We start from the raw sequence: 25,884 nt of genomic DNA, 5'->3' as shown, positions 1-25,884 counted from the left end.
TAAATGCAAGTAAAAAAATCTACAACCACTGTATAAGACGCACCCAGTTTTTTGACCCCACATTTTTTGAAAAAAAGTGCGTCTTATACATGGGGAAATATGGTAATCAGAGCAACTCGGAATAGTGATCTACACAGGAGAGAATTTTTAATTTAAATTATCCTTCTTTTCTTATAACAGAAAACATCATATCAATTGCTGAAATATCAAAAGCAGGATAAAAATTGTTACATTTCAATAAAAGCATTTAAACTACCTCTGTATTCAATTTCATTATTAATGTAAGCCAAAGCCTTAATGGCCAAAAGTCAGCTACTTCTAAATCTTCCCCAATCACAGAAACCAAGCACAGAAATGTATAGTTTTCATATTACCTAAAACTTGCATAGTCTTCTGCATAAAACAATTTCATCATTAAACCCAGCAATGCTTATTAGTGTCTTCCTTATAGTTATCTGGTGGATCATTCAGTTAATGCAAACTAAAAATATGTTGCATTTGTTAGATGTTTCTTGTTACAGTGGGTTTGTTACTTAAGAAGAAAACTAGCATAATTTACTGAAAAGAACCTTTGTAATGCTTGGCATAAATTAACATTTCAGTATGAATTTGTTTGTTTTGGTAAACATCTGCCACAGCTGGTAATAATATTTGAAAGATACTTAAATCATCGAACATATGAACTCAAAAATTACTTAGTCTCTCACACGACACACACACACACACACACACACACACACACACACACACACACACACACACACACACACACACACACCTTTAATTAATACATTTCCATCCATATACAGTTACTGTTATCAACTCTATATATACAGCTAGGCCTCGCATAACGCGAGTCCGATTAACGCTATTTGAAAAATGATACCACTTTTCACTTTACACGACGCAAATTTCCAGTTAACGCGATCTTTTTTTTTTTTATGAGATAGTTGAAGACGATTTGAATCGCATGTTAAGCATACCGCGATTCGTACGGTCAATAAACAAATGTTTGCCTGCTGCCCGCCTCGGTGTGTTCCATCAACCATTGGAAGAAGACGTGTTTGTCTCCTGCTAATAAAGTCAATGCAGACTTGCATTTAAAAATTCAAATTTTTAAATGAGCCAGATGAAAATGTTACCATGAAGGAGATAACGGTAAAAGAATTAGATGAAATCTTTCATATCGCATAGAACCTCAAACAAAAGGTTTGATGTTCTCTGCGATATTTATTTCGCCAGGGCCCAGAGAAGATTGTTGTCGGCTATCGGAAATTGATTGATGAAAAGAGAAAGTCAACACTGTTCAAATATTTCCGCAACAGTAATTTCTTCATTGTGTATTTTATGTCAGAGGTTCCCAAAGTTTCTTGGTTCACGGCGCCTTTAATGTCTCAGTAATTTTTTCAAGGCGCACCCAGACCAAAAGAAATACCTAACAGTTTTGTTTAGTAGTTAGGTCCAAACTTAATAAGAAATGCTGAAACTGTGAACTACCTCGAGCTAGTAGTTTGCGCGGTGTCCGACAGATGTTGAGTATCGCTGTGTTTCCCTCGAAAATTTTAAATATTCCGCGGAGCACAGTTTAAGAACTGCTGTTTCATGCAATAAACATTTAATTCCATAATTATTTTCATTATCTTTTACATTATATACAGTTAAAAAGTTATTTAAAAGGTATTTTTAAATTCTTTATGGACATTCCAGAAGGTCAAGGACCAATTATAATTTTTCCTATTGGTTATGATATTCGATTAACGCGTTTCCGTTTTGCGCAATGCGCTTGCAGGACGAATTAATCGCATTAATCGAGGCCCACCTGTATATATGTATGTGTGTGTGTGTACATATACATATATATATATATATTACTTTTTTTTTTTTTTTATTAAAAATTTACTTACTGCCATTCTCTCACAAACTGCTGATTTTTGCTTATCAGTTAATTCTTCATTATTGACCACATAATCATGTAGCTGTAATATCAGCTGTCCACCAGAATAACCTTCACATACCATATTCTAAAAATTGAAAACCAATGTTCAGGACTCAGAATACGTTAAATATAGAAAAATATTAATTATGAAGTTTTATTAGAAATTGTTACTCTTAAAACTCTAATGCTGTGACTGCTTTTATATGCTTTTTACTTAACATACCAGCAAGCGGGGGGGGGGGAGCACATTGGTAAAAGGATATTCTTGCCTTTGTTATATTATACACCATAAACTATCTAGAGACCTGTATTTATGGTCCACTGGACCTTCCTGAATAAACAAGTAACCCCTCTGACTGGTGTACAGTACAGAGATGGCATGTGAGCCACAACAGTTCTCATCATGACATGTAGAACCAAGCTGACTGATTTTGTAAGAAGTATTATTGTTCGACTGTTGTCGATGCAATTGTTGACGGTCCACATTATCCCCTGCCTTGTAATACATGAACAGGAAGACCATGGAAACTCAATACAAAGTACCAAAGGATACTTGGAATGGCAGTACAATAATTCATCATACATCCCTGAAAAACATCAACCAAGGGTTTAAAGGATTAACAGAGATCAAGGTCTGTACAAATGCACTATGTACAGCAACAATAAAATTACTTGAAATGATTGAGAGAACTTTATTGAAATTAATATACAACAATAAGTAAAAATAAGTTTAAAATAAAATAAGAGTAAATATGAATAATATGCCAAAAATGATGGAAAAAAATTTTTTTTTTATATATATATAATTATACATATATTTAAATAATGTTGAAATATTTGTAAAAAGGAATATTTCATAATAAAAAATAAAAAGGAGGGTACAGCATACATCAGAGGCAGCAAAAAGCATATTCCTCTACATGATGCTTGAAATATAACCATATAAATTAGAATAAGGATTAAAATAAAAATAAAATAATGCCAGCAGTATGGCAAGACAAGAGCGAAAAGGCGAAATTAAACCTAAATTTAAATCAAGCAGGGAGGGAAGAGAGGGGTAACAAGAATAAAAATATTGCAGCAGAAACTCTAAATTAATTCAGAAAATCTAAATGTACGAATAATAATTCTTTGAAAATTAAAAGCCAATTAAATAGAAATTTAACGGTGCCCCCTCTGACGTGCACCAGGGTCCAAATTTATGTGAAATATCACCAAACAGAGATTTAAACCACTACAATAAAACAAAACAAAAAGACTGACCATTATGCCCCATCTCGACAGAGGACCACAAGGCCGATAATGGTCAGGGAATCGCTGCATTTCGAACGCTAAACAAATCACCGCAAAGGAGAATCGATCGTAAGATCAGTCAACCACACCAATCCCCAGATTGAACCACCAATGCAGGGAATTGAACAGCAGTGGTCCTGATGTAGCGAAAATCAATAATAGAACAGACATGAGCACTCCAGTGCAAAGCCACACTACTGACAAAAATAAACTTAACCCGTTTATATAAACGAATAATGAACTATAGATGGCAGTACAGGCGCAGCATTAGCAATTTGCCCAATACTATTATGTGACATAACATACATTTAAATAATGTTGAAATAGTTGGAAAACGGAATATTTCATAATAAAAAATAAAAAGGAGGGTACAGCATACATCAGAGGCAGCAAAAAGCATATTCCTCTACAATGATGCTTGAAATATAACCATATAAATTAGAAGGATAAAAATAAAATAAAATAATGCCGGCATAATGGTCAGTCTATTTTTGTCTATTTTTGTTTTGTTTTATTGTAGTGGTTTAAATCTCTGTTTAGTGATATTTCACAAAAATTTGAACCTGGTGCACGTCAGAGTGGGCACCGTTAAATTTCTATTTAATTGGCTTTTAAATTTCAAAGAATTATTATTCGTACATTTAGATTTTCTAAATTAATTTAGAGTTTCTGCTGCAATATTTTTATTCTTGTTACCCCTCTCTTCTCTCCCTGCTTGATTCGAATTTAGGTTTAATTTCGCCTTTTCACTCTTGTCTTGCCGTACTGCTGGCATTATTTTATTTTTATTTTAATCCTTATTCTAATCTATATGGTTATATATATATATATATATATATATATGTTAAAATCATAAAACAAAGTTAAAATCAATTAAACTCGACACCATGGTAACTTTCAAAACTGGTGATATGACACTGTAATAGTACAGTGTCATATTCAATGCACCATAACTAGCATGTCTGTGACTCAATGCACCATAAATAGCATGTTTGTGATAGAGCAGTGGTTCCCAAACTACTGAGATCTATGGTCCCCTTCAAAAAAAAAAAAAAGTTTCCGGACCTCCTATATATATATCTTCATCATCAGCCATTTTCAATCCACTGCAGGATGAAAGCCTCTCCAGCAACTTTCCAGTTCCTTCTGTTTTGTGCAATGGCCATCCATTTACTACCCACAAACAACTCATGAATTTCATCTATCCATCTCTGCCGTTGTCTTCCAGGTTTTTTTCTAGCTCCTCTTGGGTACCATTCTGTTATTTTCTTAGTCCGTCTGTCATCATGTCTTCAAGCTATGTGCCCTGCCCAAGATCATTTTAGTTCTTAAATTTTGATAAGAATGTCCTTTACTTGAATTTGCTGCCTAATCCATGTGTTTCTTTTCTTACCTAACAGTCTGATTCCCAATATAATTCGTTCCATTCTTCGCTGTGTAGTTCTCAGCTTCTCTTCCATTCTTTTGGTGAGTGCCCAAGTTTCACTTCCATAAGTCATGTTGGGGAGTATTTTATTATTAAAGAAGTTATTATTATTAAAATTTACTTTATTACTGTATTGGTTCACCCCTGGATAGCCTGCAGGCTAAAGGGTGTACAGTATCAACCAATCAAATTACAAAAGGTATACATTGGTTCATTATTTTATGTTTCAGACAAACTGGGATATTGCTCTTCAGTATGTGACTGTATTTCCTGAATGCTATCCATCCAAAATTTATTCTTCTCTTGACTTCCAGCCATTTATCATTATTACAGCTAATAACTTGTCCCAGATAAGTATATGACTCCATCTTTTCAATTACTGCTCCTTCAATCATTATTTCCCTTTCTGTGGCATACTTGTTCATCATTACTTTTGTTTTAGCCATATTCATCTTTAGTCCAAAATCCTTACTAACTTTGCGTAACTGATTAACATTTTCCCACAATTCTTTGCAATAGTGGCTTATGACCACAATGTCATTTGCAAATCGTAAATGGTTTAGGTACTTTAGCTACTTCTTGGATTCCAAAGAAATGTTAAAAGAACAGTTTTAACATTTGTTAAAAGAATTCAAAAGAACAGTTTCTGCAAGATACTGTTCATAAAACCATTGCCAGACATGGGCAACTCAACACTACTTCAGTTCCTGGATCTACTGATATACCAGCTCCACCTTCAAGAACAGGCCACCATCAAGTTTGTGATACCACGATCATCACTACTATCATCTTTAGTTCACATAGCCACCTTCATTACTGCCGTCAGACTTGGAAAATTCCTAATCATACCATTGCAGAATGCTGAGTAATTACTATACTGGCATGCAAAACGTAAGGACTAACACTATTTCTAAAGGTTACAACCACAAAATCTTTACTTAAGGTACTCTTTACTGATGAGAGTAGATTCAGTCTCAGCAGCGATTCTGGATGTCAGCTAATCTGGCGAGATGTTGTCACATGGTATCACCCTGCAAACCTCAATGAAAGGGATCGATATTGCGGTCGAGGTGTTCTTGTCTGGCGAGGCGTTATCTTGGATGGACATACACAACTCCAGATACTGGAAGGCTGTACTGTAACCGGTGCACGCTACTGTACTGAGGTAATCCTTCCCCATGTGCATCTGTTCCGCGAGGTGCCATTGGCCCCGAGTTCGTGTTTGTGGATGATTACGCCACACCCCATCGCACTGCAGCTGATTTTATATTATCATATTATACTATGATGTGGCCACAAAGGAAGTGGATGCAAAAAATAATTTTGATATCATATACTTTGATTTCAGAAAAGCTTTTAATACTGTTGCACATGGAAGACTACTGTACAAATTGGATCAGTATGGAATTAAGGGCAAGTTGCTACAATGGATGAACGGGTAGTTGAGTGGGAGAAGACAGAGTGGTAATCAATGGACACTGCTCTTCGTGGACTAATGTTATTAGTGGAGTTCCCCAGAGTTTGGTGCTGGACCCATTGTTGTTTTGTGTATTCATCAATGATATCGATGAAGGTATATCAGGCTTAATATCAAAGTTTGCAGATGATACAAAGATTCGCAGGGTTGTTAATGACAGTATGCTACTGCAACAGGATCTAGAAAAGTTGGGCAGATGGGCTGAGAAGTGCCAAATGAAGTTTAACAATGACAAATGCAAAGTACATATGGGTAGCAGTAACCTCAGAGAAATGTACAAACTGTGCAGACTACACTCAGGGTAGTGGAGAATGAAAAAGACCTGGGGGTAATTGTACAGTGAGATACAAAGTTTTCTGAGTAGTTGTTAGTTGTTGTTTATTTGGTTTTTAGGAGCATTAGCAACTAAGGCCATATTGCTCCAGGATATGCAGCGATCATTCCCTGACCTTTACTCATCCTCCGTATTTGGTGGTGATAGGCTCGAACCCCGGTCTAATCAAGAAGCATGTGCTATGCACTGCTGCTCCTTCCCACCTTTTCTGAGTAGTGCTGACAGATTGCCAGAGAAGGTCGTGGTGTCTTGTCAATGACATACAGGAACTTTGCTAGCAGGGATAAGGAGGTGATTATCCCCTTGTATAAGGCAATGGTGAGGTCACACCTTAAGTACTGTGTACAGGTCTGGAGGCCTCATTTTAGGAAGGATGTGGAGTTGTTAGAACAAGCACAGAGAAGGGTAACAATAGTGGTGAAGGGAACAAAAGGAAAGAACTTAAGCCTTTCTCTTGCGAAGAAAGGCTTAAGTTCTACAAATTGCAGCATCTGGAGACTAGGCTCCTGCAAGGTGATCTGATGGAGATGTATAAGGTCTTGAATGGTTTGAGAAGGTCCTATGCTGATGGGATTCTTCCTCTTCCTCAGATTACAAACATGAGGGGACACAAACTCAAATTGAAGAAACACATTTGTAGAATAGATGTGCTGAAATTTACCCTTAGCCAGCAGGTAGTTGATTGGTGGAACAAACTTCCATCTCTCACTGTGGAAGTTGATAGCTTAAATAAATTCAAGGTAGAAGTGGACATACTTTTGGAGCGAATAGATGGGTGAAATGTTGTTTTTTTTTTTTTTTTTTCCCTGCTGATGCTGTATAAGCTTGCTTTCTTGCATCATATGCCTCTGCTAATGCTAATGCTAAAATAATACCACTTAGAATTGGCATTGCTTTCCACAGTATTTTTCTATCCTGAACGCATACAGTGAAGCATAAAATAAAAATGTTCAAGACATTCTGAGTGTAATGTAATGACGTAAATCACAATTTTTCATCAATAGCAGACTCTGTTCAATGATAATCATGTATTCACAAACTGGGTAATTTTCTTGGGGAACTGTTGATGAAAATATCAAACACATTCTAGATTTGCACAAGGCAGTTTGTCGCCTGTCTTTCATTCCTACTGTACCATCATTGGAATGAAGAGGATAAAGTAACAGTCACTAGCAATATCACAGTATGAAATACTTTAATGCAGAGTCCTTTCAGATCCCATAAGTGTTTCTAGATTTCATTGAACAGAAACCTAGAAACTCTTATGGGTTTCAGTGAACTGAAGAACAGGCTCCTACCAGAGTCAATAATGCAGAAGTGCCATCTGGTGGTCACAAATCTCTTCATGAGAAATCAGGAGGCCAGTGGTTTGACGAAAATATTTGTAATAAACTGGAACAAGTGTGTTCCAATTTTATTACAAATAAGTTCTATTTTCATCAAAATAAAACTTATTTATTCTATTTTGACATGTAACAAAATAGAACTTATTTGAAATGCTGGTCATTAAGAATTTTTATTGAGAACCACCTCAGTACATATTCTTAATAACCAAAAAGCTACATTTCATGACAATACAGGGTGTCCCAGAAGTAAAAGGGAAGTTATTTAAAATTTTTCATTTTTAATTGTTTAACAACCAGCAGCCACTACAAGTTTTATTTACAAAACTTGTATTTGGTCAGGTAGAAACAGATGGAAAAAATTTGTTGTTAACAGGAGAGATTGCTTCTACAGGGATGGGATACACTTAAATAGAAAGGGTGCAAGAATATTTGCTGATGCTATCGAGGCAGTGTTAGGTGGGTCGGAAAACTGCTAGCTTGGGGGGAGACAAAGACCAATAGATTGACAGTAGCCACTGGCAGAGGTGAAAGAGATTCTTGCACTGCTTCTATTAGAATGAGCAGAAGCCTGAAAAACAAGATGCATGGTATTTCAGAGACTGCTGGGAGACATTGCGGTACAAGTAAACACATGGGTTGTGTTAGGGTAGCTAAGAATAGAAACAGGTGCAGGTATACTTGCGTGTACACCAATGCTAGGAGTTTAGTAAATAAATTTGATGAATTTGAGGTATTGCTCAAAACATCGAAGGCAGATATTGTTGGGATATCAGAGACGTGGTGTCACACAGATATAAGGGATGCAGAACTGCAATTTGGGGAGTACAACGTCTACAGAAAGGATAGACAGGATAGGAAGGGGGGAGGGGTTATGCTATTAGTTAAGAAACACATAAAAACCAAGGAAGTGAAGCCAGTCGACATCGCTGGACAGTGCAGTGTTGAGTCAGTTTGGTGTGACATAAGCATTGGGAGATCAAAATTGAGAGTAGGAGTGTGCTATAGGCCTAATGACTCTGATGAGTATAATAAGGAACTGTACAGGGAAATAGAGTGGGCCAGTAAATCAGAGAGTCTTATAATGGGAGATTTTAATTTCCCAGATATTGACTGGAATTTGGGGGCTGGTTACTCACACACTAGCAGGGCTTTTGTGGATTTATTGGATGATTGTTTTCTACATCAGCATGTTCGGGAGGCAACTAGAGGGAGTAATACTCTTGATTTGATTATCAGCAGTGATTCTTCATGCATTAAGAATCTGCAGATAAATGAACCACTAGGTGGCAGTGATCACAGTGTGCTGAAGTGGGATTTACTGAAAGAGGTAACTACCATTAGGGGTAAAGGGAAGGGTTATTGCTTCCGTAAAGGCGACTACGATGGACTGAGACAGTATTTAAATTCTATACAGTGGGACCAACTGATGATGTTACCAACAGCAAATTCAAAATGGGAAGCATTCAAAGAACTTATCTTGGAAGCTACTAGGCTTTACATACCAACTAAGAAATATTGTTCAAGGTTTAGGCCAAAATGGATGTCAGATGAACTAATGAGGCATATGGCAGAGAAGAAAAATGCATGGGATACATATAAATTAACACATGACACAGAAGCCTATGATAGATACAAGTTGATATGCAACCAAGTTACAAAGGAGGTTAGGCAGGCGAAGGCAGATTACGAGAAATACTTGGCAAGGGATGCAAAGAAAAACAGCAAAGAGTTCTTTACTTATGTAAACTCTAGAAGGAAGGGGATGAATCAGATTGGTCCACTTGATATTGATGGGTCAACTGTTGGTGATCCTGCTCAGGTAGCTAACAAACTAAATGAATATTTTGCATCGACATTCACACATGAGGAGTTATTCAGCGAGGGGAATGCCAGAGGTGTATTCAACTCTACGAGAAATACTTGGCAAGGGATGCAAAGAAAAACAGCAAAGAGTTCTTTACTTATGTAAACTCTAGAAGGAAGGGGATGAATCAGATTGGTCCACTTGATATTGATGGGTCAACTGTTGATGATCCTGCTCAGGTAGCTAACAAACTAAATGAATATTTTGCATCGACATTCACACATGAGGAGTTATTCAGCGAGGGGAATGCCAGAGGTGTATTCAACTCTAGCAGTAAGCTACAGAATCTTGAAATAACTGGGAGTAAAGTGGAGGAGAAACTGTTGAAGATAAACACAAGAAAGGCACCCGGGGTGGATGGGATCTATCCAGTTATATTAAAGGAGGCAGCAAAGGAAGTAAGCAAACCCTTAGCCATAATTATGAGAGCTTCCTTGGACTCGGGAGGTACCCATAGACTGGAAATGTGCAAATGTGACCCCAATTCACAAAGGAGGATCAAAGGCTGACACAAGTAATTATAGACCTGTGAGCTTAACTTCTGTTCCAGGAAAATTAATGGAGGCACTGGTTAAAGAAGCACTGCAGGATCATTTAGACAAGACTTCAGTTATAGCTCAGACACAGCATGGTTTTGTTAAGGGGAAGTCTTGCCTGACCAACTTGATTGGATACTATGATGCAGTCACAAAAGAACTGGATGCAGGGAATAACTTTGATATTATATACTTGGATCTTAGAAAGGCTTTTGATACTGTTGCACATGGAAGACTGCTACACAAATTGGAGCAGTGTGACATTGGAGGCAAATTGCTGCTATGGATAAAGGGGTGGTTGAGGGGGAGAAGACAGAGTGGTAATCAATGGACACTGCTCATCGTGGACTAACGTTATTAGTGGAGTCCCTCAGGGCTCAGTGTTGGGTCCATTATTGTTTTCTGTATTTATAAATGATATTGATGAGGGTATATCAAGCTTAATGTCCAAGTTTGCAGATGATACAAAGGTTGGCAGGGTTGTCAAGGACACTACTGACACTATGCTGCTGCAACAGGATCTGGAAAGGTTGAGCAGATGGGCTGGGAGGTGGCAAATGAAGTTTAACATTGACAAATGTAAAGTACTACACATGGGAAACAGCAACCCCAGAGCAACGTATCAACTCTGTGGTACTACACTGACAGTGGTAGAGAATGAAAGGGACTTGGGGGTGGTTGTGCAGGCAGATTTGAAGTTCTCTGAGCAGTGCAGACGGGCTGCAAGAGTAGCTCATGGAGTATTGTCAATGATATACAGGAATTTTTCCAGCAGGGATAAGGAGGTGATTATTCCATTGTATAAGGCAATGGTCAGGCCACACCTAGAGTACTGTATACAGGTCTGGAGGCCTCATTTCAAGAAGGATGTAGAGCTGCTGGAACGAGTACAGAGAAGGGCAACAAGATTAGTGAATGGAACAAAGGGGTGCTCTTACGAAGAAAGGCTTAAGTTTTGCAAATTACAGTGTCTGGAGACTAGGCACCAGCGAGGTGATCTGATAGAGGTGTATAAAGCCTTGAATGGTTTAAGCATGCTCAATGCTGATGGGATTCTTCCTCTAGCTCAGAAAAATCACCTGAGAGGGCATAAATTCAAATTGAGGAAAGACAGATGTAGGATAGACGTGCGGAAATTTGCCTTTAGCGAGCGGGTGGTTGGTTGGTGGAACAGACTGCCATCCCTTGTGGTGGAGGTTGATAGCCTAAATAAGTTTAAGGCTCAGCTGGACAGGTATTTTGAACGAACAGAGGGGTGAAGTGGAAGTGGGTTTTTTTTTTTTTTTTGGCTGATGCTGCATAAGCTTGCTTTCTTGCATCAAATGCCTCTACTAATGCTAATGCTAATGCATGGCTACATAATAATAATAATAGTATTAATAGTACTCTTAATAACAAAAAAACTACATTTCATGACAATACAGGGTGTCCCAGAAGTAAAAGGGCAGTTATTTTAAATTTTTTATTTTTAGTTGTATAACAGACAGCGGCCACTACAAGTTTTATTTACAAAACTTATATTTGGTCAGTTAGCTACAGCTGTAAAAAATTCGTTGTTTAGCATGGTCATACAGTAATAGTAATCGTGGCATGTGATGCAAGAAAGCAAGCACATGAGCTTATATAGCATCAGCCAAAAAAAAAAAAAAAAAAACCTATCAACTTCCACAACAACAGATGGAAGTTTCTTCCAGCAATTAACCACCTGCTGGCTAAAGCCAAATTTCCGCACATGTATTCTACAACTGTCTTTTCTCAATTTGAATTTATGCCAACTTAGGTTCGTAATCTGAACAAGTGCAAGAATCCCATCAGAATTCAGCGTGCTCAACCCATTCAAGGCCTTATACAACTCAATCAGATCACCTCACAGGTGCCTAGTCTCCAGCCGCTGCAATTTGAATAACTTAAGCCTCTTGGTAAGAGGATCCCTTCATTCCCCTCACCAATCTTGTTGCCCTTCAATGTACATGCTCGAGCAAATCTACATCCTTCCTAAAATTAGGCCTCCAGACCTCTACACAGTGCTGAAGGCGTGGCCCAAACATTGCCTAAACATGGGACAATCACTTCCTTTTCCCTGCTAGAAAAATTTCTGTATATCATTGACAAAACCCCATGACCTGCTCTTGCAGCCTGTCTGCATTGTTCAGAAAACTTCATATCTGACTGCACAATTACTCCCAGGTCTTTTTACATTTTCTACAACCTTAAGTGTAGTACCACACAGTTGGTACGTTCTTCTAGGATTACTTCTATCCATATGTGGTACTTTGCATTTGTCAATGTTAAACTTCAGTTGCCACATCTCAGCCCATCTTCCCAAATTTTCTACATCCTGTTGCAGTACCACACTGCCATTACTGCCATTAACAACCCTGCCAACCTGTGTATCATCTGCAAACTTGGACATTATGCCTGATATACCTTCATCAATATCATTGTTAATATACAAAAACAACAGTGGATCCAACACCGAACCCTGTCAAACCGAACTCATTGATAACCACTCTCTGTCTTTTCCCACTCAACCATCCTTTTATCCATTGTACCCACTTACCTTTAATACCATTCTCCTTCAATCTGTCAAAAGCTTTCCTGAAATCCAAGTATATGATATCAAAATTATTTTTTGCATCCAGTTCCTTTGTAACCACATCATAATATCCAATCAAATCTGTCAGACAAGACTTTCCCTTAACAAACCCATGCTGTGTCTGAATTATTGCTGCAGTCTTGTCTAGATCAGTGTTTCTCAAAGGGTGTGCCGCGTCACATTAGTGTGCCGCAAAATTTTCCAAGTGTGCCGCGAAATTTAGGAATTTCTTCTTCTATGACTACGTAGGTGTGCCGCGAAATTTTTCTTCTTTGGAAAATGTGCCACGAGAGTAAAAAGATTGAGAAACACTGGTCTAGATGATCCTGCAATGCATCTTTAACCAGTGACTCCATTCTTTTACCAGGAACAGAAGTTAAACTAACTGGTCGGTAATTACTCACGTCACCCTTCAATCTTCCTTTGTGAATTAGGAATACATATGCACATCTCAAGATCGTGGGGACCTCCCCTGAGTCCAAGGATGCTCTCATAATTATGGCCAAGGCTTTGCTTAGTTCCTTTGCCACCTCCTTTAATTTAACTGGATAGATCCCATCCACCCCATGTGCCTTTCTTATGTTTAACTTCAACAATTTCTCCTCCACTTTGCTCTCAGTTATTACAAAATCATTAAGCACCCTGCTACAATTTGATAACCTTCTAGCATTTTCAATCCTTAATAACTCCTCATGTGTGAATGTAGATGCAAAATACTCATTCAATTTGTTTGCTATCTGAGCAGGATCATCAACAGTCGATCCATCGATATTAAGTGGACCAATTGATTCATCCCCTTCCTTTTACAATTTATATGAATAAAGAAATCCTTGCTGTTTTTCTTAGCATCCTTTGTCAAAAATTTCTCGTAATCTGCCTTCACCTGCCTAATCTCCTTTGTGACTTGATTACAGACTAGCTTATATCAGCCATAGCCTTCCGTGTCGCCTGATAATTTATATGCATTTTTCTTCTATGCCACGGGTCTCATTAGTTCATTTCACAACCATTTAGGCCTAAACCTTGAACAATATTTCTTAATAGGTATGAAACTTTTAGTAGCTTCCATGATTAATTCTTTGAATGTTTCCCACTTAGAATTTGCTGTTGGTAACATCATCAGTTGGTCCCACTGTACAGAATTTAAAAACTGTCTGAGACCACTGTAGTCACCTTCACGGAAGCAAAAACGCTTTCCTTTACCCCTGATGGTAATTATATCTTTAAGTAAATCCCACATCAGTACAATGTGATCACTGCCACCTAGTGGTTCCTTTATCTGCAAATTCTTAATACACGAATGATCACTGCTGATAACCAGATCAAGAGTATTACCCTCTCTGGTTGCCTCTCGAACCTTCTGCTGCAGAAAACAATTATTCAATAAATCCACAAAAGTCTTACTAGTGTGCGAGTGACCAATCCACAAGTTCCAGTCAATATCTGGGAATAGAATAGAATAGAATAGAATAGAATAGAATAGAATAGAATCTTTAATTGCAGCAATGATAGACATACAATTAGTCCCGTCACGGCATGGTGGTGCCAGTGGTTAACAAAACATATTTACAAAAGAGATACACATGAGAAAAAAAGATAAATCAGATTATTAACGAAGCACAGTTTTACATTTTCAGTTCGACGAGGATACCCTTCCTGTATTTTTTATTATTGACCACTTCTTGGAGGTCCCCGTCGATGGCTTGCAGTGAGGGCAGCATTTGCTTTGGCAGGAATCTGTCGGTTAGTACTAGCCAGTTACAGTTTGCTAGCAGCTGTGCTGAAGACCGGAGATAAGGGGGAGGAATGCGCCAAGAGCAGTGATCCCAGAAGTTCGGCTCTGTAATTTTACCGGTGGCCATCTTGATGGTGAACAGCAGCCTTCTTTCTCCGATGTAGGACCGGAGCCTGCGTAGGTGAAGAGCTTCTGCTAAGTGCGTTGATCTGAGAGCTGGGGGAAGGTGGAGTTTGCTGTTGGCCCATTTTAGAAGCCAGAATTCGGCAGAGAATATTCTTTTAATGTTGGATTCGGCGGCCGATGCCCATATCTCTGAAGCATACAGTATTGTCGGGTAAAGGATTGATACGATGTATATTTTTACCAGTTGTGGGTTGGTGGTGTGGAGCAGCTGTTGTTTGGCGACCCAGCGTAGTGAATTCAGCCTCGACTGTATGAGGTTTATGTGATCGTTGAAAGATAGTTTGGAGTCGAAGATGACCCCCAGATCTTTGTATGTTTGAACACTTGGAACTGAGGAGCCGTTAAGCACAGGCTCCAACGTTGTTGGGCTGTCCTTTAGAGAACAAGTTATTTGTGCTGATTTTAGGGGGTTGATTTGGAGGTTGAAGGTATTGAGGTAGTCAGCCATGTCCTGCAGTTTGCTAGTGATTTGCTGAGTGATTTCGGCTGCCGAGTTGGATGGCGATATTCTAGTAAGGAGCTTGACATCGTCAGCATATGTGATCCAATTGCACTTATTGGTCACAAATGGCACCATGATTGCTGAGAAGAGAATGCCAGACAGGAACCCCCCTTGAGGTACACCGGCAGTTATGTGACGCGTGAAGGTCTTTGTTCCGATCTTTAGAACAAGGGTCCTCTTCGATAGGAGAGATTCTAGGAACCAGAGAACATCGCCGCGAAAATTGAAGTAGTTTTCTAAGAGACGTAGGAGATGAGGTATATAGATGGCATCAAATGCGGAATGGATGTCAAGATATATAACTGACAATTCCTGTCTTTGTTCAAAGGCATCTAAGATGTGCAGAGTGGTTGTTGCAAGGTTAGTTATAGTTGACCTTCCTGATATCCCATAGTGTATTTGCTGAGGACTGTCACGGAGAATTTGATGGGTGACAGACGGTAGCAATGCTTTCTCCAGAATTTTTAGCAATACAGAGGTGCAAGCGATGGGCCTATGTTGGCTTGGGAGCGTTGATTGTTGGTGCTTAGGAAGGGGCCAGACAGAGTACCTGTTCCACTGGGGTGGAAAGAAGTGAACTTCAAGGCATCTGTTGTATAGGTTGAGGAGTGAGTCGATGATGAAGACACTTAAACATTTGATTATGAACTGGGGGATGCCATCGTCACCGGTGGTTGTTGTGAGAGGGAGAGTATTAATGGCCTGCATCAGTTGTTGCTTAGAAATTCGGATCGTAGCGAGACTATCAGTGAGATGAGAGCGGTTGAGGAGTGGCCGATTAGGTAGAGCTGGAGGTTGATTAGAAAATCTGGCAACGTAGTTGAGCCAGTCAATTGGGTCGATGTTGCTGGAAGTTAAAATCCCCCATTATAAGACATTCTGATTTACTAGCCCACTCTATTTCTCTATACAACTGTTCATTGTACTCATTTGAGTCATTAGGCCTATAACACACTCCTACTCTTATTTTTGCTTTCGCAGTGCTTATGTCACACCAAACTGACTCAACAGTGCACTGGCCATCTATATCAACTGGATGCACTTCTTTTGATTTTATGTTTTTCTTACTTAACAGGAAAACCCCTCTTCCCTTCCTATCCTGTCTATTCTTTCTTTACACATTGACTCCCCAAATTCCAATTCTGCATTCCTAATATCTGTGTGACACCACGTCTCTGATATCCCAACAATATCTGCTTTTGATGTCTTGACCAACACTTCAAATTCATCAAATTTATTTACTATACTTCTAGCATTGGTATACATGCACCTATTCTTATTCTTAGTTACTCTAACACATCTCATACACTCACCTGTTTCACAATGACTGCCATCAGTTCTTGAAACCCCCCCAGCACCCCTCGCTCCAGGCCGTTGCTTATTCTAATAGTAGTGCAAAAATCACCTTCACCTCTGCCCATGGCTACTTTTAACCTTTTAGTCTTTGAATCCCCCCCAAGTTAGCAGTTTTCCAACCCACCTAACACTGCCTCGATAGCATTAGCAAATATTCTCGTACCCTTACTAAATAAGTGTATCCTATCTCTGTAGAAGCAGTCTCTCCTGTTAACAAGCACAGACCATGCTGAAAAAAATTCTACCCCACGAGCCTTGCACATTCCCTCCAGGGCCAAACTGATTGACAAGGCTCTCATCATGTACTCCCTCCTATCTTGTCTGGGCAGAATTGCAGACACTTTCAAATTTAACCCTAACTCACGACTCTTTTGCAACGTTGACCTCTACTTGATCACCCGTCACTGTTCTATCAAAAAAGGAGGGACCCAACGAGACCTGCAGCACAAATCCCAATCCAAACGGTGACACCTGGGGTATTGACATCCTTTGTAATTTGAACATGCAGATTTTCACTTGATCAATAAACACTATTGTGTCAAGTGACATGGCCATTCAACTTAAAAGTTGTTTCGTCACTCCAAAAGATTTTTTCAGGAAATGTATTATCCTGTGCACATTTTCTTCTAAAAGTTTTGCAAAAATCCACACACTAATTTCGATCATACTCAGCCATAGTGTAAAGCAATTCTGGATGGTATGGTTTCAAGATGAGCTCATGAAGCATCCTCTAAATGGATACTTCATTAGCTCAACTCTGAAATGTTAAGTTCTTGTTGCACTCGCCTAATAGACTTTTTTGGACTTTGGAGGAAAGAAGCTTCAGAAACCTGCTTGTTTTCTTCTTTTTTTTTCCCCTTCTGAGCAGACAGATCTTGGTCTTCCAGATCATGCCAAGTCATTAACTGAATCTATGGCTTCAAAGTTCTTGATGATGTTGGTCACCCCCCTCATTTTATTGACCGGTCAAATTGCTCTAGAAAACAATGGAACATCACTTTTGTTTACCATTTTATAAAATATCTTTATGATAATTCCATATTTGTGTACCATTGGTAATTAACATGCTCCATAGTTCTAAAATAATAATAAAAACTTTTAAAATAACTGCCCTATTACTTCTGGGACACCATGTACTAGAGGCAAATTTGTGGTCTACTGGAACTCAGAATAATTATATGACAATTTCTGAAGCTTTGTAGAATGAGATCGCTTTGCAATTCCATTTATTTTAGACTTCCATATGGTCTTTACAGCACATGCATGATAACATTTTGAAAGCCTCCCTCCTCATGCACAACTCAAAAGTGATGTTTCAAAAAGTCACGTCTTACTTCAGTCTAGGAGGTACGCTTAAGTTACCTGACTTGTCTTTTAGTGTCTCACTTTTGAATATGTATTGCATTCCTTTTTAAATTAAGAATAAAGAATGCAGTAGTTCTTAAGAATGCAAAAATTCATATTTCTGAAAGTTTTGAAATTGTATATTGATTAACTATACCTTGAGAAAAATAAAAAGGTAGGTCTTTAAATTTAGTCAAAATATTCTCAAATTCAAAGTGTATTTGTATTAGTTATTCGACCAATTACACATGTGTGTGTGTGTGTGTGCGTGCGCGAGCGCGCGTAAAACACACACACACACACACAAGTGCATAATTTGAATATAAATTAAGAATATGTCAGTCATATGGCAAGCCAAGTAAGTTGCAAACAGAAAGTAAACCAGCATATAACTACAGCAACAAACAAAGAGGGGGAAGGGAATAAATCGATATAAAAGCCTCCTAAAATAATTTAAAAAGAATGCCAGTGAATAAAAGTACTAAACAGCATAAATTTACAAATGTGCCAATTAATTCAAATTAACAGGTACTATCAGGAACAACCACATCGTTGCTGATAGTACCACATAAAAATATAAATACACAAATTAGGAATACAAAGGGTACTAGGAAAGTTTTGCAATATGACGCAACAATGAATCACAGGAAGCTGCTTGTTGCTGCATGTTGAGACATGTTCATACGTGCATAGTAGCCGCTGCGCCAAGTCGATGGGCTCAGTTATTCATTAGTAGTGAGAGTGTAAAGTGCTAGCGATGGCATCGTGGTCAAGAAATGAGATAATGACAGTTTTGTGGTATAATTTCGTGTGTGGTTTAACCATAGACCAGTGCTTAGAAGAAATGACTCTTGCACTAGATGATGATTGTCCACATCGTACAACTATATTCAGGTGGTATAGAGAATTCCAAAGGGGAAATATCACTCTGGAGGATTCTGAGAGGCCGGGAAGGCCACGAACGTCAGTTACGGAGGAAAACGTTACTGCTGTGAGGAAAATGCTTGACGAAAACAGGCGAGTGAACTACCAACAGATAGAGGATACTTTGGGCCTAAATGCACCAGCAATTCGTTCGATTCTGCAAGATCATTTGCACGTGAAGAAACTTTGTTCTCTCTGGGTGCCGCATCAACTGACTGAAGAGCAGATGATATGACGTGTGACTTGGTGCCGGGAGATGTTAAAAAAGTTTGATAAGGGACAATCTCGGTATGTGAACAACATCGTGACAGGTGACGAGACTTGACTGTACTATTACGATCTGCCGACCAAGGCTCATAACAAAGTTTGGGTCTTTGATGATGACGACACACCCGTAATTGTCAGAAAATCCCGATCTGTAAAGAAGAAAATGATAGCTGTATTTTTCAAATCGAGTGGAATTGTGGAACGTATCGTTTTGGACACGCAGAAGACAGTCACAGCTAAGTGGTATACTGAACAATGCCTGCCCAAAGTCATTGGATCTATGAAGAACCTGCGGCCAAAGTCAAGAATGGACACCTGGTACCTCCATCACGATACTGCTCCAGCTCACCGCGCCAAAGCCTGCACCGAATATTTGACCACGACAGGACTGAAACTTCTCGAGCACCCTCCCTACAGTTCAGACCTTGCTCCCTGCGACTTTGCACTGTTCCCGCATGTGAAAATGAAGCTAAAAGGGAGGCGGTTTTCCAGTGATGAGGACCTTCTACGGGCTTGGGACAACGAGTGTGCTTTACTCCCTAGTGAAACTTGGCAGAACTGGTTTAAAGATTGGTTTCGGAGGATGGAGAGAGTAGTATTGAATGTAGAGGAAATTACTTTGAAAAAATTAAATAAACAAAGCTGTATTGCAAAACTTTCCTAGTACCCTTTGTATAATGATAAAATAAAAATAGGAGTGAAATAAAAAAAAATGTTGAATACAATGCAGCCAACAAAGTTCTTTCACCCAACAATGAATCACCACTCATCCCTATTTGTACATTCAATAGCATGCACAATAGGAATGCACCATCATATTCAAGTCTTTTATTTCAGCAGATTCAAGGTACTACCATGAGTGTGCCATCAGCTCCATTGTTACTGACATTGTTGTGGAGGAGCTGGAAAGCAAGATTTTCCAGCATTGGTTATGCTCTGCTGCCAATATATAGATGTGTCCAGTCACTCCTGGAGAGTCTCAAGTCATAATCCTCCAGTACCTTAAAGTATCTTACCAGTTTACCATGGAGCTGAAATCATCCCATGCTCTGCATTTCTTGGATATAATGGTGCACTACACAAAACTGTGATTGCTAAGCTGTGTCCTTGACCCCTTAAAATTGCAGGTGCATGGAATGACATTGCATCTTCTTACCACTACAAATTTACTTAACCAGCTTAATTTCCTCACTGTCTGGGTGTCTGAGCACCTTGCAAGAATGTTGTGTAAATAATACATCTGTTATGTCCAGCCTTCCTGGCAGGGAGTCCCCAGTCTTCTTCACACAGATTAAGAACCATATCCCAGTATTTATGCAAAGTGCAGTTGTCTACTGTAGGACTTGCTACATTGGAGAATTTTGTACGAAGCTGAGTACTGATCTACATAAGGAAGTATAAGGAAGCTATTTGAACAGCTAACTTCACCAGCTCTGCCCTTGCTAAGCACTTCTAGTGTGAGAAGCACAGCTGACTCAATTCTCCTAAGACTGAAACAGTACTGTACCCACAGCCACCTTATTCGTTCTCAGCTTGAAAGCCCTCCATATTTTTACATCAGGTCCCACTGTATACCATAACAAACAGACCTATATAAATCACATTGTGCAGTTCATTATTTTACACAATGATGACCACTGGTATAGTATATATGAAGCATTAATTGTTGTTTGTCCTCCAACCACAACTGACTTTTTCTTCTTCTTCATTTCCTTCTTTCCATATTGAGTGCAGGGTACCACTGTGATGAGTTGCTGTTATGTGGGGTGATTTTTTGCCTTTTAAGACTATTTGCTGCAAGTTATAGCTAATATTACTGTTAGTTGAAATTCTGCTTTTTAAGATCATTTGTGGGCCACATTAAGAGACAGTAAGGCATATAGATCTGACAGCTCCTCTCTTTTTGATGTGAAAACATCTTTGGCGGCACCTACTAAATTTTTCAGACTGAAGTAAACCCAATTGGTAATGAAAATGCGAGACAGAAATGACATCACTTCCTAAATGACACTAACTCAGTCATTAACGTTGATTTGGTGGAATAAGTAATGGAAATGAGCATAAAACGTTACACCATTCATAATAAATATTTCAAACTGAAGTATTTTTAACGTATTCATAAAATGCAAGACAGAAATGACATCACCTCCTAAATGACGCTAACTCAGCCAGCCACTAACGTTGATTCAGTAAAGTAGTGAGCATGAGTATAAAACATTGCATTTTTTCATAACTTCAGTTCTAGCTGTTCGATTTTAAGTTTAAACAGTTTTGATTTTTGTCAAACATGTTTTCACATTAAATAAAACATCTTTTGTGTACAAGGTACACACGCAGCTTTTTTTTTTTTTTTTATGTGAACACTTGATCACATTTTTTTATCTTGATATTAATCATTTGTGTTTTTTATATTGTTATGGATATAGTTATTTTTTTATTTTAATTCACTTTTTACTATTAAAGCCAATTTTATACTGTTTCATCAGCAGGACAAGGATTTTATTATATACTATAATTCCTGATGCTGAAGCCTCTTTTTCTAATACATTCCAAAAGTTATATAAAATACCAAAGAAGTAGGTTTCACTTTTGGTGTGAATGGTTACATACTGTACTAAGATTCACCCACTATACAAAATTCACACTGACAAAAATCCAAAGGCTCTTATACACCGTGTTAAAATTTACATCATGTTGTGTTTTCAGATTAGTATGCCACTGAGTACAAGTTGGGGAGGGGTTGTCTGTATGCCATGATGTAAACATCGACAGGATCTAAACCTAGAACTTCATCCATATAGGTGCAAAATAATAAACTCATTAAGCTGAAAAGTCAAAACAAAGAGCAATAAAAATTTGTAATTACATTTTAGGAGGAAAAATATAGTTAAAAAAGGTACTGAAAATGTTGAAGCAGGCACTGCTATATTAGAAATAACTAATAAAAAAAAGCAATGCCTCTGCATACAATTTTAAATCACAATTTTAGAATTCTGTATTTAATTCTATCCTTCTTGCTTATAGTGCACATGCCACTGAAACTCCATATAAACTATTCCACAAGTAGTGCTCAAGTAAGACCATGTCTTAATAAAATAACCTTAGCAGTATCCATTCTTGAGATATTTACCTAGATATGGTTTTTAATGTCTATTCAATAAAATAGTTAATTTAAAGTTTTTCATTTACTTACAGTAATGTATTTCTGAAGTTTTTCATATGAGCCAGACTTGCAAATTACCATTAGATCTGTAATCCATTTTTCTGGAATTATCTGGAAATTAATGGGGTAAATTATAATATATTCCAGCAAAGTAATTCAACTCTCTAGGTGACTTTATGCATCAAAAGCAAAAAAACTTAAAAATTATAATATTTGTTTGTTGTTACATGTGTGAATTTTAGTATTCCTCTGGTGATGTTTCAGATTTGATCAACATCATGGATTATTTTTTAATTGGAGAAGTATAGCCATAAAAAAAGTCCTTACAGTTTTGTGTTTGTTTACAAATGTGACACGTGGCTGCATCAATTTCTCACTGAAATCACTGTGCATTACAAGTGAAGTAGTTAGGTGAAAATATTTTTTGGATAACAAAGACTGCTGTCATTATTATTTTTTTCTATTATACAATACAGTGTCAGAATAAAGAATAAAATTTAAAGTGCACTTATTTCTAGCCAACTAATTTAGAGAGTAACTCTAGGGATTTTTCATGATCTATATTAATTAATTAATTGAGTTAATTAAATTTATAAGAAAAAGTATAATAACACTAGCCAACAAAAAATATTTTTTGTCATACCTCCACAATGAAAATATGTTATTCTGGAGGAAATAAATGCGTTGATTCCGAAAATCACCATAAAAAGTATCCATCACGTCTACATCAAAAGATGTACCAACCTTTAATGTTAAAATAAAGGGATATATATGTATAATTCAAGTTTGTAATACAAGGGTAAAAAAGTATTATGCGTTCTCTATAACTCATTTAACTTTGAAAAAAATATTATAAATTTTATTTCAATAATATATAATCAGCATACCTGTAATTGTCCTTAAAAATGTTTGCTACTAAGGGATTTTCTCTTGTATAACTGCTTACTCTCCCTCACAAGGACCCAGCAGTAATCCCCCATCATTACAGGATCCCAGCGACCTTGGTACTGTTTTTTCATTGTGGAAATATCTTGATGAAACCACTCCTCCTGTTCATAACTCACATCTCCCAGATTTTCGGGAAAAAATTCGAAATGGGAATGAAGAAAATGAATTTTCAATGAAATTCAACAGCCCATGTTTTTGTAGCACTCAAGTAAATTAGACACCAACATTTCAGTTTTCTTCTTTCCTATTACCCAAAAAATCATGTACTACCACCTGAAACAATTGCAAAGTTGCCGATTCAAACTCCTTTAACTGGGTTTCAAACATCATCTTTCAGTAATTTCCTAATTTTGGGTTCTACGAAAATTCCTTCCTTAAGTTTGGCATAGGTTAAATTAGGAAACACACTTCTCAAGTATGCAAATCCGTTACCTTCTTTATCTAGTCCCTTCACAAAATTTTTCATCAATCCAAGTTTGATGTGCAGGGGTGAAAAAAGAACCTTGTTTGATTGCACTAAAGAAATATATATTACATTACATTGTCCTGGTATGAACTCATCCCATTTGTCCCAATGTTGCACAACAATGTTCTTCTGTTGCACGGCTGTCCCACAAACACAAAAAACAACAATATTTTGTGAACCCACCCCTGCAAACCAACAAGCAAACCTCTGTACATGCTCTGTACCTTAAGATCACTGCATATGTTCCAACCATAATCCTGGTATTTTACAGCATGTAGAACTTAGACATGCTTTCAAGACTTTCTTTAATTCCAACTGAATGAAACACAGGAACTGATGGAAATTCATTGCCATTATGAAGCAAAACTGCTTTTAAACTTAATTTTGAGGCATCTATGAATAAACGCCATTCATCTAAATTATGCACGACACCTAGTTCTTTCAGAAGTCCAATAATGTCTTTGCAACACATACTGTCCTCCGTAGCAAAATATTTTGAAAACTTTTCATGTCTTTTTCAAAACACTGAAATCTTTATTCCTGCTGCAAGTATATTCCACTGCTATGACCTAGAATCTAACAGTTCAGCTTGTTCTTTTGAAAAAGTTAAGTCTCGAACCAAATCATTCAACTCAATCTTGTTTGATTAAATGTACCTCACTACCTGAATTACTGGCTGATAGTTGACATCTTGTGAAGTGGTAGGAGGGCCACACCCTCCTATTCTCAAGGGGGTTGTTTATGTTTGGAGGATAGATTTACAATCCTGAGAATATGTCACGATCAGTTAATACTTGAAAACCATGGCATAGCTTATAAAAATCAGCACAAAAAAAGCTAAGTGTGCTCTCTTCAAATTGTTGCATTAGAATTTGAACCTAAGAACCATAGGTAGAAGTCTGATTATGCTTATCACAAGAAAACCAAGGCCAGAATAGATTGCTAAAATTAAGCAAATTGGTTTATATCTGTTAAAATAAATCAGTATGTCATATTACTGGCTAGATTATGGAAAAATGGCACATTTTGGTAAAACATAGCTCCCTCTAATATTTAATAACTGTGACGTGATGTGAAACTATCATGGTGATTTTCGAAATCTACGCATAAAAATTGGTTAAAAACAGCATTTAAGTTCTTGGAGGTAAAAACTGTGTTGGCTAATGTAATTATATGACAATTGTACATGTAAAGGAGTATAGTATAATTAGAATACATTATACTGTAAATAATCAAGTATCATTATCAAATTGAAAGCTTGTAGTACCACTCCAATGTTCTATCCCCAATAAGCCTAAAGATGGGAAACGGTGAGTTCCCGAAATGTAGCCATAAATAGTTTAAGTGTTCCAACTAACAGTAGCCATGGCAGCACAAAATATTCTTTGAAAATTAGAGGAAGGACTATTGATCAGTTATTCAGATTTGAGTTTAAAAGAGCTGAAATTCTCTGGAATTCAGATAAAACTGAATTATGGCATAAATAAACAGATCCAGAGAATATTCATGCATCAAAAAATAAATAAATAACCAGGAATATTTTTTTTTTCTATTTATGATTTCATTTTTTAAAATACCAATTTTTTTTTTGGCAATAATTTTACAATAATGTTAAGTGGCAAACTCGCTCATGAAACGGTTAAAACAAACCTCACTAAAACATTAAAACAAACCTCACTAAAACATTAAAACTTTTATTTAAAGATGGGAGTCAAACCATTAAAAATACACATAAAAACAAAAACATACATATATAAAATGAAAACTTTCAAAAACTGCATTTTAAAACCCCTTGATGAATATCCAGACAGATAACAAAAACCTGTTGTAGGGTACAGTAGAGTGCACTAGGCCCCACGGTTTTCAAAGCTTTTTAAAACAAAGGAAGAATAATCCTAACCTGATGTGAGTATATCTTCAAGTAAAAAAAAAACTGATTTTTTTTTGGTAACAGTACAGTACCATCTTGCTGTCACTATGCAGCAAAACACAGTGAAAAATAAGCAATACTGTTCTAGTTAGTCCCAAGCAGTTTTGAAAGAAGCTATAACTCCTGCAATTTTTCAGGAGCTAATAATACAACAATGTGACAAAGAAAGGATGAAATTCTGCCTGCTATTTGATTATCGTCCATTAGTGTAGGCGGTTGTCTATATGGTTTACTACATTGTGTGATGAGATCTGA

At 37.4% G+C, this 25,884-nt stretch overlaps 1 protein-coding gene across 3 annotated transcripts in view; it reads right to left on the bottom strand.

The window, feature by feature from the left end:
* Window positions 1-25,884, bottom strand: part of LOC150080840 (replication factor C subunit 4) — a 190,867-nt gene that overhangs the window by 23,624 nt on the left and 141,359 nt on the right. For all 3 annotated transcript variants that reach the window (XM_090382140.1, XM_090382141.1, XM_090382142.1), the window contains exons 10-11: window positions 22,316-22,396; window positions 1,905-2,021 (exon numbers count right to left, since the gene is read on the bottom strand). In XM_090382140.1, coding sequence (XP_090238266.1) covers window positions 1,905-2,021; window positions 22,316-22,396 — 198 coding nt within the window. The remainder of the gene's footprint in view (window positions 1-1,904; window positions 2,022-22,315; window positions 22,397-25,884) is intronic.

The sequence above is a fragment of the Mastigoproctus giganteus genome, chromosome 9 (assembly GCF_048544385.1).
Source record: "Mastigoproctus giganteus isolate SK-2022 chromosome 9, ASM4854438v1, whole genome shotgun sequence".
NCBI lineage: Eukaryota > Metazoa > Arthropoda > Arachnida > Uropygi > Thelyphonidae > Mastigoproctus > Mastigoproctus giganteus.
The sequence above is the reverse complement of the archived record's forward strand: the minus strand, read 5'-3'. Positions and strand labels throughout refer to the sequence as shown.